This window comes from Bidens hawaiensis, unplaced genomic scaffold, assembly GCF_021521415.1.
Source record: "Bidens hawaiensis isolate Kalapana, Puna unplaced genomic scaffold, B.hawaiensis_p1.1 tig00038679_1, whole genome shotgun sequence".
Classification (NCBI taxonomy): domain Eukaryota; kingdom Viridiplantae; phylum Streptophyta; class Magnoliopsida; order Asterales; family Asteraceae; genus Bidens; species Bidens hawaiensis.
In genome coordinates, this window is record NW_027505573.1 from 100,513 (window position 1) to 114,517 (window position 14,005).

Genomic DNA, 14,005 nt, shown 5'->3' on the forward strand with positions numbered 1-14,005 from the left:
GTCCGAACGGCATAGCAGTATAACAATATATGCCGGTTGGAGTCATGAACGCTGTATCCTCTTGATCAGATGGTTCCATCTGAATTTGTTGGAATCCAGAGGAAGCATCCATAAAGGTGAGCATTTCATATCCGGTCGTTGCATCCACCATGGCATCTATATGTGGTAATGGGAAAGGATCCTTGGGGCATGCCTTGTTTAAATCCGTGAAATCGACACACACCCTCCACTTTCCATTCTTTTTTGAAACAACGACCACATTAGCCAGCCATCGAGGATATTGAACCTCTCTGATCATACCGGCCTTAAGAAGTTTTTCAACTTCTTCTTGTATGATCTTGTTCCTTTCAGGAGCGTATTTCCTTCGCTTCTGATGGACGGGTTTTACAGATAAATCAAGGCCGGGCTTATGAGTGATTACCTCGTTTGAAATACCTGTCATGTCGGAGTGCTTGAAGGCAAAAGTAGATCTTCTTCGCCCTAAGAAGGATATTATATCCTCCTCGATTTTGCTGGGGATACTGGATCCTAGGAACACTTTTATCTCTGGATCTTCGGGGTCCAACGATACTTCTTTGAGGTCTTTCTCCCGAGCTTCCAGCACGTTCCTAGGATGTTGTTGTAGTTGCTATGCTATAGTTTGCTTGGCTGCTGGTTTCATCGATGACGAATAATAGTTCCTAGCCTCCGCTTGGTCACCCACTATCTTCAAAACTCCCCAAGGAGTAGGTAGCTTGATGCAGTGGTGATAAGTTGAAGCTACGGCCTTCATTCCATGGAGCCAAGGCCTACCTAAAATAACATTGCAACAGGAAAGGTTATCTATAACACAAAACTTTCGGTATGAATTTAACCCTTCGATATAAATTGGGAGGTTGATGTCCCCCAATGTCTTCTTGGTTTCGCCACTGAAACCGACTAGCACCGATGTTCTAGGGATGATTTCTGAATCCGGTATGTTCATCTTTTTGAGGACATCATGCTGGATAATGTTGACTGAGCTACCCCCGTCCACCAGGATCCTGCATACATAATGGTTTGAGATAAATAAGTAATAATCAAACCGTCATGATGAGGATCCTGAATGTTCAGCTTATCTTCCTCATCGAAGAAGATTCTCTTGTCTGTTGTTAATGTGGTTGACACTATTGGATGATCTCCGTTATCCATCTTGATCTCCTTGGCGAATCTTTTTGCTGCGGATAAAGAAGTTCCACATATGTCTGAACCTCCCGAGATGAATTTAACTGCTGGCACATCTGGCTTGTTTTATTGAGGATCCTGGATCCTTGAATTGAAAAAGACTCTCTAATCAGTCACCCGAGTAGTGGGGATGAGTGGTCTTCTCTCATTGTCCAGCTCGAATTCCTCTATGGGGCTTTCTTCTATGGCGCAAGAGTCTCTAAATAATTCGTAGTCTCTGGAGACAAAGTTGATCACATGGGCATATGGCGGCGGTGGTGTTGCTTTTTGTGGAAGATCTTCAGGATCCTGGGTCTTGGATTTCTTTCTTCCTAAAAGTTCTTTAAAGTGACCCTTGCTCAGGAGGTACCCAATCTCTTTCCTTAAGCTGATACACTCGTTTGTCGCGTGGCCAAAATCTTCGTGGAAGGCGCACCACTTAGACTTGTCCTTGACGCCGACAACCCTCTCATTCTTTCTGGGCCACCTTGCTTTTTCTCCCAGATCCTTCATGGCACAAATCAAGCCATGAGTATCTACAGAGAAACAATAGTCGGAGATGCAAGGATAGTCTTTATCGCCATCTCCTTCTTCAACTGCCCGTACGTTCTGATTGTTGAACTTGGTGTATGGCTTCGAATTGTTGTTCCTATTCCAGGATCCTTTATTCTACTCAGGAGTTTCTTGTTTCATTTGTCCCCCGAGACGATCTTGGATCTTTTTATCTTCTTCCAAGCGGATGTACCTTAATGCCCTGCTTCTGACTTCATCTAATGTCTTGCACGGAGTCATCACTAAATCATCATAAAAAGGGGAGCTCTTTTGAATTCCCATCTTGAATGCTTCAACAGCAGTAGTCATATCAAGGTTTGGGATTTCTAGAGCTTCCTTGCCGAACCTGGTAACGAAATCCCTAAGGGATTCATCACTAGGCGGGATAACATGATATAAATCACTGGTAACCTCTCAAATTTCTGACTACAGGAAAATTGAGTGTTAAACAAATTAACTAAATGAGAGAAAGATGTAACCGAGAAAGGGGGAAGGCTTAGCTGCCATTTTAGTGCAGCTCCCGTCAGTGTGGCTCCAAATCCTTTACAAAGGCAAGCCTCTTTGAGTCTTTCAGGAATAGAATTAATCTCCATCATTTCCCTATATTAGGCAACATGTTCCTCAGGATCGGTGCTCCCATCATATGTCTTCATGTTGGAAGTTTGGAACCGCTTCAGAATTTCAGCATCACATATGGGCGGAGCGAATCTGGATAACTTGTGACTTCCCTCCGATATCTCAGGAATTGGACGTATCACCCCCGGGACACTAGATATCATATCCTTTAGCTTCTGTAACTCCCTAGCCATGGCCTGGTTGATGCCTGAATCCTGCATGGGAACATGGTTAGTATCTAAAGATATAGGATCATACCAGTTACCTCTCTGCTGGGTGGAGTTTGGTATTCCAGACGAGTATCCGGGAAAAGAGGAGTCAGCAATCGGAGTGGGTCCTCCAGAAGCAATGGTCTGCATGGCGATTATATCCCCATCATGGACTTCGGAAGATCGTAGGTGCTGGACTCCTGAGGATCTTTGATTCTGAAAGAAGGACCCTTGAGGTTGAGAATTATAGGACCCTTGAACATATAACCCAGAGGACCCTGGTGGAATGACCGACGACCCCTGCTGAAATGGCGAGGATCCTTGAGCGTATTGACCCACTGACCCTTGTTGAAGGATATGTGATCCTGACTGAAAGAGTGAGGATCCTTGAGCCTGCTGACCCATGGACCCCTGTTGAAGGATGGATGATCCTGGCTGAAAGGTTGAGGATCCTTGATCCTGCTGACCCATGGACCATTGATGCAGGATAGAGGATCCTGGCTGAAATACTAAGGATCCTTGAACCTGTTGACCCATGGACCCCGGTTGCAGGATAGAGGATCCTAGCTGAAACATTGAAGATCCCTGCGAAGGCTGAGCCATGGATCCTGGACTGGTGAAATCCAGCATCCTGGGTACCAAGGGAGTGAGATCTTCTGCTGGCCTCTTATTCTTCCTGAGATCTTCTATCTCACGAAGGATCCTTTGGTTGGTCTTGTTCTGCTGCTCCATATATGCTTTAACCTGCGAAAACATAGATGAAACATCACTGTCAGTATTAACCACCGGGGCAGCAGCAGTGGTTTTCGAGCTCTGGAAGACTGGTAGTTGCATCATGCTTCCAACAGCAGCAGTTCGTTGTGCTCCCGTGATTGGCAGAGGCATCGTTGGCAAGGTTCTTGATGAGAGAGAAACCGACGATGGCATGGTTGATGACACAGAGGTTGATTGAGAGGCCATTACGAGTGCTTAGGGTATGGAAAAATGAAGGTTGATGAGAATAATATGGATTATAGCACCAATTGCCCCACGGTGGGCGCCAAATTGTTTTGGACAAAAATCAGCTAAGGATCAAGTATCCAAATCTGTTATGTGAGGTAAGGTGCTAACTTGATAGTAACAAGTGTATAAGCGTGATATCGGTGAACACAATGGTTTGATCACGAGGGAAAAAGCCCTTAATCACGATAGTCTTACTTCGGTCAAAACTTATCGAGGTAATCGTTGGTAAAATAACTCCGGTCAAGGATTAATAGGATAATCTTTGGTCGAAGCACTTTAGTCAATGATCAACAAGGTAACCTTTGGTCGATGAGTATATGGTTATCGTGGTCTCCGGCACAAAAAACCCACGAACGGGTAAAACTATCACCGTCGAGTTTATTAATGAACAATAAGTGATTACAAGTGTTTATGGAGTATATGATTGAGATTACAAAGAAAGCTAGTGTAGAGAGAGTGTTTATTTATGCTCTAGTGTGTGTAAGTACATGTGTTTTTTTCCTACTCGATCATATCTCATTTAAATAAGATAATAACTATAACGATCTTTCCTATCTACCCGGAAGTCTTCCACCTAGCCGCTCCACGGCCTTTGACCACGTGCCAATAGCCACCCATTAGCGAAATAAGCGGAAGAATGAGTCACACAGCCGTTGTTGATAATTAAACATCAATCTTCTAGAGAGTTCGTCCATAATCAGCTATGTTGAATTAGGATCCTAGATCCACTTTCCAACTATAGGATGTCCTGTGAGGATAACTCGTACAAGTACATTTTAAAGTTGCTATACATGTCTAACACATCATCATACTAAACGCAATCATTAGTAAACAAATAATACCGAGGATCGTCGATCCTTTATATCCTGACGTATATTTCAAGAATAAACTATCTATAAGACAGTCAAGGATAAAGGATCCTCAGTATAAAAATCATGGCCTAACAATGAACAAGAATAAAGATAAAGAACGAGAGAACCCGTCTTAATCGACCCTTGAACACTTGTATGATAGCTTGATGATCCTCCTTGATTCCTAGCGCCAAAACACCTTAAATATTGGCTCTAACCCTTGGAAAATCGGCTGCATATGTTATATCTTAGTTTAGGTTTATAACCCTTTATATATTAAACGAGCTGGGCCTTGAATAAGCAAAATATGGCTGGTCAGATGGGCTAGGCGTCGCACGGCCCCTTCTTGGTGCCACCGTCGCGCGGCGCGGCGTGGCCTAGGTGGGAGCTCCGGTTTTTTGTGTTATTTTATTGCTTAAATATGTTAGATATCTTTCTTGAACTCCAAGTAACGTTTAGAAACTTCTAGACCTTCTTTCCCTTACCTTTCAAGTCACCATCTACATGAAAACAAATCAAAACACTAAGTGAAGCAATCATGTAATCATTGACGAGCAAAACGAACTTAAACTTATTATGAAATGATAGAAAGAATTAAATTTAACATGAAAGACACCAAACGATTTAAAACATGAAAAGCATAAAATACTTGACTCAATACCTTAAATAATAAAAGATAAACCAAACACGAACTAAACCGAGCTCAAAACATTAAATAAACATATGTAAAGGGATTCGAGATGTATAAATAGATGTATATCAGTTATAGAGCAAAATGCTCTTTAATTGAATAGATAGTTATGTATGTAATGTACAGGCCAAAGAATGAAAGTAAGAAAGGAAGAAAGAAAGTATGTATGCATGCATGAAAGAAAGGTAGACAGGTTAAGTATGTAATATGTTTTTCGGATATGTATATATGTGAGTATCTGAATGTATTATATGCTTCCTGATTAACTAGAACTCACTCAGCGTAGCTGACTTTTAGTATGCACGCAGGTGAATAGGTTAAAGCAGCTCGCTTGAATGAAGACACATGGCATTGGACTGAAGAGGCTGGCATCTTTAGAAGAATGTTGTGATGTTTTGATTTGACTCTATATATTATGTTTAAAGACAAAAGTTTGTTATTTTGGAAAGATTTGAATGATTATGTAATACTCCCTCCGTCCCTTTGAAAGTGTCTACATTTCCATTTTAGTTTGTCCCATTGCAAATGTCCACTTTTAAAATTTATTAACTAATTTCCAAGTTTACCCTTACACATATATAATTATTGAAACTTTTTAAATTTTGTCTTTTTATATATGTAAGGGCATTATAGTCAATTGTTAACCAAAAAATGCAATAATTCAAAGTTTCTTAAAATTTGTGTTTTTCAAACCATGACACTTATTATGGGACGGAGGGAGTATATGTTTGAAGTTTTATATTCCACAAAAAGTTTTAAATTAACTCTGATATTTAGAACTGTGTTTATGAGTAAATCCAACGCCAATGTAGGGCATCGGAACCGGGGCCTTACATTAAGGCATCGGCTACTACATTAGCTTTGCCTTCACGATTCTGGATTTCACAATCATAGTCGCTAAGAATTTCCATCCAGCATATGTGCCTCATGTTGATCAACTCCTTTTACACAAAAATATATTTTAAACTTTTATGATATGTGAATACAATAAACTTATTGTCATACAGATAATGTCTCCAAATCGTTAGAGCAAAAATTATTGCTCCCATTATCAAGTCATATGTTGTGTAATTCTCTTCATGCTTCTTTAGTTGTCTGGATGCATAAGAAATTACATTTTTAGGGCAAAAGGTGTGCCATCAAAGCGGCAGCCACATTGCGCCCATCGCTCGAGCCCGTGCCCGTGCGCGTCGGGACCCTCTGCGAGGACCACTGGGAGTGACTTGTCATATAATAATATTATCATTTGAGCTCTCTTTCTTATAAAGAGCTTACTAGTTTTGTGATCTAGCAATGTGAGACAAGAACTCGCTTTTTTATTTAGACCAAGGTGGAAGCATTCCAATTTCCATCCTCCACCAATGTGGGATGAAACTCACTTATTTTATTTTCTTCATTTTCCGTTTGCTTATATTTTGGTTTGTTATACCATAATTGCGAGAAAACCACCACAGGGTTCAAATGTGCTTTTTGGGTTTCACCAGATAGACCAAAACTACATATAAGTCTTACTCTTAAATGAATACAACAGGTAACTTAAAAAAAATATAAATAAGTTTTATGGGCAAATAAGCCCGGTTAACCGAACTGATCGAAAAATCAAACCGAAACCGAGCCGGTTTGAAGCCGATTATGTAGAAACTGGTTTGAAACCGTAGTTTCGAAACCGGTTTAGAATTTTCTCCACCAAAACTGGTTCCAAATTGTTTAACCGAAACCGACAAAGTCCGGCTAAACTCGAACCAAAATCGATCAAAACCCGAGCTGAAACCGATCATAACCTGATTAAGAAACCGTTTTCAACCTGAACCAAAACAGATCATAAACCGGTTTTGACTTTTATTGATTAAATCAAAACGGTTTCAACCCAAACCAATTTTAAGATTTAAACCGATTTGTATGGCTCTACCTATCATTGGATGGCTATAAAACTATTTTCTATTATTTGAGCAACATTAGTTGTAGTACTACTTTTGATCACTATAGCTTTAAATAGTCGAATAAGTATATCGCCTAATAAGTCATGCATTTATTTTTAAAAATTATAAATTAATTATGGAGGTGCTATGGAAGAATATTATAATCATTAATATATATCCATTTATTTTTTTATCAAATTAAATGCCTTCCTTTATTTCATATTTGAATAAGATATATAAATTTTATTATATAACCATATTAGCTATTTTCCTACAAATTCAGACTTAGAAATTTATAATTAATATCAATTATATATTTTATCATATAACCTTATATATTACAATTATATACTTATTTCTTAAAAAATTTATATATATGTATATATATGATATTAATTTTAAAATAATAGTTTAGTTGATTTCTATATAAAAAGTTTTTGAAACCTACTAATAATTAAATAAATGTTTGGATAATCAATCCTAAAAACTTCTAAAATTGCTATTGCTACGTAATAAACATGCATTTATATTTATACTAGATTTTATCCATAGTATTACGCAGGTTGTTTTATATTATTTGTTTCTAATATTTATATATATTTTTTGGATATACAATTTTATTTATTGTAAAAAAGTTAATAATATACTTAGGATTTGATAATGAAAAGGTTTCACATATAAATGAGATTTTATAACGCGGTTTAAAAGTTATATAGGTTTGGTGAGACCCATGACCCGCTTATTTTTTATACTGTAAAATTGATTCTTAATTATAAATAATATATTTTTTTTTAAATCAGATATTAATTTTTAGCATATCCCTTTTTATATTCATATTAAATATTTGATGAGATAATTTTTAATTTAATGAGATGTTATAACTCATTTAAGGACTATCTAGGTTTGGTGAGATCTATACTCGTGAATTCGGGTCAAATGCATGAGAAATCTTTATTTACAAATAATACAATCTTGCGACTTGAGAGAATGTGAGGAGCAACCAAAGAGCTTTTAAAAGTTTCGTTTATATATATTATAGATATACATTTTAAACTCTCTAATAAAAACGTACAATATTTTTTTATTTGTCACTTCCACAGTAATCATCACAATCTAAAAGTCTAAAACCATCTAAATCTCTATAACCGTTCATTACCATTTTACCATTTGTTTGTTAATTGATAACTATTAAATACTAATTTGAAGGAAAATAACTAAATAGTTACGTACATTGTTTAAACACTATGGTACAACCCATTGGTAAAACCTTAGCATTCATTAGCACCTCAACGTTGAAACCCGGGTTTTGGTAAAACCCAAGCGTTGGTAAAGCCCGAGTGTTACGTCTGTGAGTTGGCGCAAAGTCATTTAGCGTCGTTTACGTTCGTTACGGTATAAACACCATTGGTAAAACCTTAGCGTCCAAGAAAAATATATTCGTTACATATAAAAAAAATAAATTATTTAAGACGACGCTTGTTTGGTCGGTAAACCCGGACGGTGGTAAAACCCAAGCCTTGTCGGTCCTGGGCATTAAGGCGGTAACTAGACACGAATTCGGCCTGCTTCGGCTACGTTTGTACGGTACCGGAGCTGAAAAGGGAAAACAAGATAAAAATTGAGTGGACCAATATGATGGTGCCGGTCAGTAAACGTTGGTAAAACCGAGCATTGACGGTCCCAGACGTTGAGTCGATATGAATTCCGCCGATTTCCGTTACGTTTGTATTGATATCGGAACTAAAACAAATTATATCATAGAGTAATTATGGACCTGTATATATAATTACTATACTTGATTCTTACAATTAGCACGTTAATTTAATTTGTATGTTAACTTCCATATAGATAATTAGAAAACTCAAATAAGTATTTCAAAAATATTCATACAAAACCTATCCTTTAATAATATTTAGGGTGTGATATAATACACGTTTGTTATACGTAATATTCGAAGGTTGATGACTATTCTGTACGTATTCAAACAGTTAAATCATAGTGTAGAACCCGATAGATATTGAGATCAAAGATGAGTACAAAACAACAAGCAGATTAGTTTGAATATTATTTACATCAAGTGGTAAGACAAGAAGGCAGACGCGTAACCACGTCAGATACAGCTTATATCTCACATGGACTTCATCTTCTTCTTGCTCACATGCACGCCTATATAAATTATACTTTTATTCGTACCAGTACCACCCTAATCATTGCCTCTCTCCCATAAATATCTCCCATTGGGGCGAGTCCACACAAATATCTCCTTGTCTTCGTGTCCCTAGTGCCCGGTTTTCTTCGAATTATGGCGATTACTGAGCATAGGGATATCGAGAAAGGAGATAATAAAGGGCTTGAAGATTTGGTGGAGCCGCTTATCGATGAAGTTTCGAAAGATGTGAAAGATGTTAAAGAAACCGATGAGAATGGTTCGATATTGATGGTGCTTCTAAGCACTGCAGTGGCAGTTTGCGGCTCTCTTGAATTCGGATCGTGTGTAAGTGAAAGCAGTTTGTTTGGTTGAGAAGAATTAATTAAGGTTTTGTTTGAATGTTTTTGTATTTTGTTGTTTTGTTTTGCAGGTGGGATATTCAGCTCCAGTTCAATCTGATATCAGCATTGATTTGAACTTATCTGTTGCAGAGGTTGAATATATGTTCTTCTTGATTGTTTTCGGGTTTTTATGAGCAAATTAATAGATTGTTGAATTTGAGTTTAACATTGATTTTTGTAGTATTCGTTGTTCGGATCAATAGTAACCATTGGTGCCATGATTGGTGCAATCACGAGCGGTAGAATTGCAGACACGATCGGTCGAAAAAGGGTATGAGATTTTTGTTTTTACGAATAATTTCTTTTAATTTTTGTCGTGTGTGATAAGATTTGTTAGTTTAGTGTATTATCTTTTGAGTTTTGTATTATTATTTTCTGATTCTTTCTTTTGGGATTTGCTTTCAATCGGTTCCGTGTGACCGTGTGGGTTGTTTTTCTTGATTTGTACTACCTAGCCAAACCATGAAAAACACATGTCGTATAGAACTGTTTTAAACGTTTGTTCCACCAAATTTCCATATTTAAGGATGATAATTATGGAAATTCATTAGTTAGTTTGTTTTCAATTTAAGTCATTCATTAAAGAGGGATAATATTGTTCATACTTCATAACATATGTAGATATTATTCAAGTATTCAGTATCTAATTCCTAGAAGAAATAATACTTAAAACGAAACTAAATAAATATTTAAAGTTTACCTTCTTAGTTGTAATTACACGGTATCGAAAGTATTTTTTTTTTTTTCAAGAACATTTTTGTCGTCAACACTCTTTTTGGTCGGGATAGATGAGTAAATGAAAATGAACAATATAATAGTGTTAACTTGTGAGTTGGAATAATGGGATGTCCCTACACTTTAATATTATTAATTCTTAGCCATAAGATCCCGTTACGGAACTGCTTTTTTATTTTTTTCTAATTATTAAGTCATACATGTTAAGCTAAGGTTTTGAGTATGGACCCATGTGTCTGTGTGGTTTGAAAATCTAGATCGTGTAGCATTTGTTTTTTATATGTCTTTTATCTAAAATAATTAATAATTGATTTTTGATGCTTTTGATCAAGATTTTATATTACTTTATCCCTATCGTACAATGATTCCTAGTTTTTGGTTGTCCATGATTAGCATGTTTCTAGTCACATACTTACTTACATGTTTATGCTTATATATAAATATAAAGAAATTACAAACAGAAAATATCTATTTATTTCTGATTATATACACATGATTGTCATAAACATTTCTTGCTATTGTCTTAAAACATGAACTAAAATTACTGTTGATGTTTTGTTGTCGAAAATCAGGCCATGGCGTTATCAGCGGTATTCTGTATAGCAGGATGGCTCGCAATCTTTTTCAGCATGGTAAATTACAAAAATAATGTTATGTTGTGCATTTGAACATATTTAGGTGTTATTTTGTTACATGGTTGATTTTTCTTGTTCTGATGTTTAACTTAGGGATCCCTTTTACTTGATACGGGTCGGTTCTTCACTGGATATGGCATAGGGATCTTCTCTTTTGTGGTAAATGGCCAGATTTTAATCAAATTTGAAGAATTATTTGTTTCACAGTTTGCATAAGTGTTTATATCGCGCATTTACATCTAGGTTCCAATATATATCGCGGAAATAGCACCAAAAAATCTACGTGGTGGGCTGACGACTCTCAATCAGGTTAGAATCATGGCTAGAATGCTTGCATAGTTAAATTTCATTGCTTGCATTCTTTTAATTAACATTGAGTGCAAACTCACAAGATTTTACTTTTTATGTTAATTTGTGCAGCTTATGATTGTTACTGGTTCATCAATATCATTCTTGTTGGGAACAGTTGTTTCATGGAGAGCATTAGCTTTAACAGGTATGCACAAATATTTCATTTTCAAGTTTCTAACTAAGTTTTATTTATAATAGATCCAAAAACTTAAAATTAATTGATTTTCAGGACTCGTTCCTTGCATTTTGCTGCTTGTTGGCCTGCTGTTTATCCCAGAATCACCTAGATGGCTGGTACGTTCTGAAAATTTTAAACGATTCATGATGATTTTATATATAGTGTAACATCTTATAATCTTATATGTATATGTTTAATTTAGGCTAAGGTTGGACGTGAAGCAGAATTCGAATATTCTTTACGCAAGCTTCATGGTGCAAAAGCAGACATTTTTGCTGAAGCCGATGAGATACATGTATCACGCATAATCTGATCTTGTATATGTTTCTGTTGGTTTTTGAAAATCTAAATGACTAAATGTTTGCATGTTCTTTTACAGGAGACTATACTTACTCTTCAAAGTCTTCCTAAAGCTAGACTATTGGATTTAATTGATGCCAAATACATAAAAGCAGTTATTGTAAGCAACAACTGATTTTTATATCCAGGATATAAAATTTATAAATTTTGAAGCACGATCTTGATTCGTTTAGGACCTTTTTCCCTTATGTTTTAGATTGCTGTTGGATTAATGGTATGTCAACAATCTGGAGGAATCAATGGAATAGGATTCTATGCAAGTGATACCTTTCAAACTGCTGGTATGCCTTTTCTAATGATTTGAAATAAAATGTGACTTCTAAAACCTATTTATGCATTGAATCCGCGCTATTTAGTCAATAAACTGAAAATTGTTCCACAGGACTTTCATCAGGTAAAGCTGGAACCGTTGCGTATGCCTTGATCCAGGTTTGTTTAATTTGAACCATTTTGCCAATTCTTTTATGTAATGCTTAATGCTGTCTTTGTTAAATACAGATTCCTGTGACCATTCTTGGTATGGTCTTAATGGACAAATCTGGAAGAAGACCGCTTCTTATGGTAATTCTTTTGACAAAATTGTAGGCAATACCCGCCCCAGGACATTATTTTGGGATACCCCTGAATGTTTCTTCTTATGTTATCAGGTATCTTCATTCGGGACATTTCTTGGTTGTTTTCTTACCGGGACTTCATTTTTCCTCAAGGGCCAAGCCGTTTTCCTTGAATGGGTCCCACTTCTTGCGGTTTCGGGTGTTCTGATATTCATAGCATCATTTTCAATCGGGATGGGAGCTGTACCTTGGCTGATCATGTCTGAGGTAACCATGGTTAACCTACACCATGCCGTTTTTTTATGTTTTAAGTTAAGTTTTAACACTTTCCTTTGGGTTCACAGATATTCCCATTGCACATAAAAGGTACTGCAGGGAGTCTAGCCGTGTTAGTGAACTGGTTTGGTGCATGGGTGGTCTCGTATGGTTTTAACTTTCTCATTACCTGGAGCCCGGCTGGTACATTTTCGCCATCCTAGCTTCTGGTTCATAGATATTAGTATCATTTTGTTCTCTTAAACTAAATTAGCTCGTTCTGTTTTGCTTTGAAATAGGTACATTCTGGTTGTTTTCTGGATTTTCGATCCTCGCGATTATCTTTGTAGCAAAACTAGTGCCCGAAACGAAAGGCAAAAGCTTAGAGGAAATCCAAGCCTCGATCAACAAGTAACAGTCGTATTTGTTGTAACAATGTTAGTCGTAGTTACGTGTACCGTGGAACGAGTGATATGGTTCCTACAAGTATTTCTCAGTTTTGTCTTAGCTAATCTCTCTCATTATTCATTTATTTTTTATAATTTGTTGATTAATAAAAATTTCAAAAGCTTAATGTCTTCAAGCCTTTTCCTTAGCGTGTGTAGGAAAATATTTTTTTTCCAACAAAATGAACATCGGAAATGCTTACTACATATTATCCTTACCTCACAGATTTTCCCATTGCTCTTGATCTTTCTGGAGATAATGTTTGTTGGTATCACATGTGGTGTTCAATCATTTGTTTGTAACACTTGGATATTTGGGATGCTAATATTTGATTGAATTAGCAAACATGATTGTTAATCAGGTTAATTAATTGTTGATTTGTTTATATGATTTCATTATATGACTTTTAGTAACTTAAGTTTGATAAATTAAATAGATTGCGTGTGATGTGATTTTATAAAGATCTGATTTTCTTGAAGTTCACGTATAAAGACGTTATTCAATTTTGTAAACGGTGCTTAGCTGTGAAATCAAAGACAGAAAATGATAGGAGAAAAGAACTAATTGTTATTTTTATTACAAAGAGAAGATATTTTGATTTATACAAGACTAACCACCACTAATCTAACAAAATTCTAAAACTAAACTATACCGAGCTACCCCAATTCTCTGAAGTTGGAGGTATGGAAGCCCCAAGTTGGATAGTAATGAATAATGAGAATAATGTTGAGAACCATGCAAACTTTTAGTAAAGATATCTTTGCAAGATGAGTCTTTGTAGGAACATGAGAAATACTAATAAGACCATCTTTCAACTAGTCTCTAACAAAATGACAATCAATGATGAGTTTTGTTCGTTCATGATAAACTAGATTCTTAGCAATGCGAATAGCTGCTAGACTGTCACATTTCAAAGGAA

The 14,005-nt window shown here is 36.4% G+C and overlaps 1 protein-coding gene across 1 annotated transcript; it reads left to right on the forward strand.

Annotated features, from left to right (window-relative positions):
• The first annotated feature begins 9,092 nt into the window (after positions 1 to 9,092).
• On the forward strand, positions 9,093 to 13,222 carry LOC143614026 (sugar transporter ERD6-like 16). The gene is made up of 16 exons (XM_077087580.1): positions 9,093 to 9,515; positions 9,601 to 9,663; positions 9,753 to 9,842; positions 10,879 to 10,938; positions 11,035 to 11,100; positions 11,185 to 11,250; positions 11,362 to 11,437; positions 11,522 to 11,586; positions 11,673 to 11,765; positions 11,850 to 11,930; positions 12,027 to 12,111; positions 12,213 to 12,259; positions 12,329 to 12,391; positions 12,478 to 12,651; positions 12,729 to 12,843; positions 12,939 to 13,222. Exons 1-16 carry the CDS (start codon positions 9,324 to 9,326, stop codon positions 13,052 to 13,054), a joined length of 1,452 nt encoding a protein of 483 aa, XP_076943695.1. The 5' UTR covers positions 9,093 to 9,323; the 3' UTR covers positions 13,055 to 13,222.
• Positions 13,223 to 14,005: the final 783 nt, after the last annotated feature.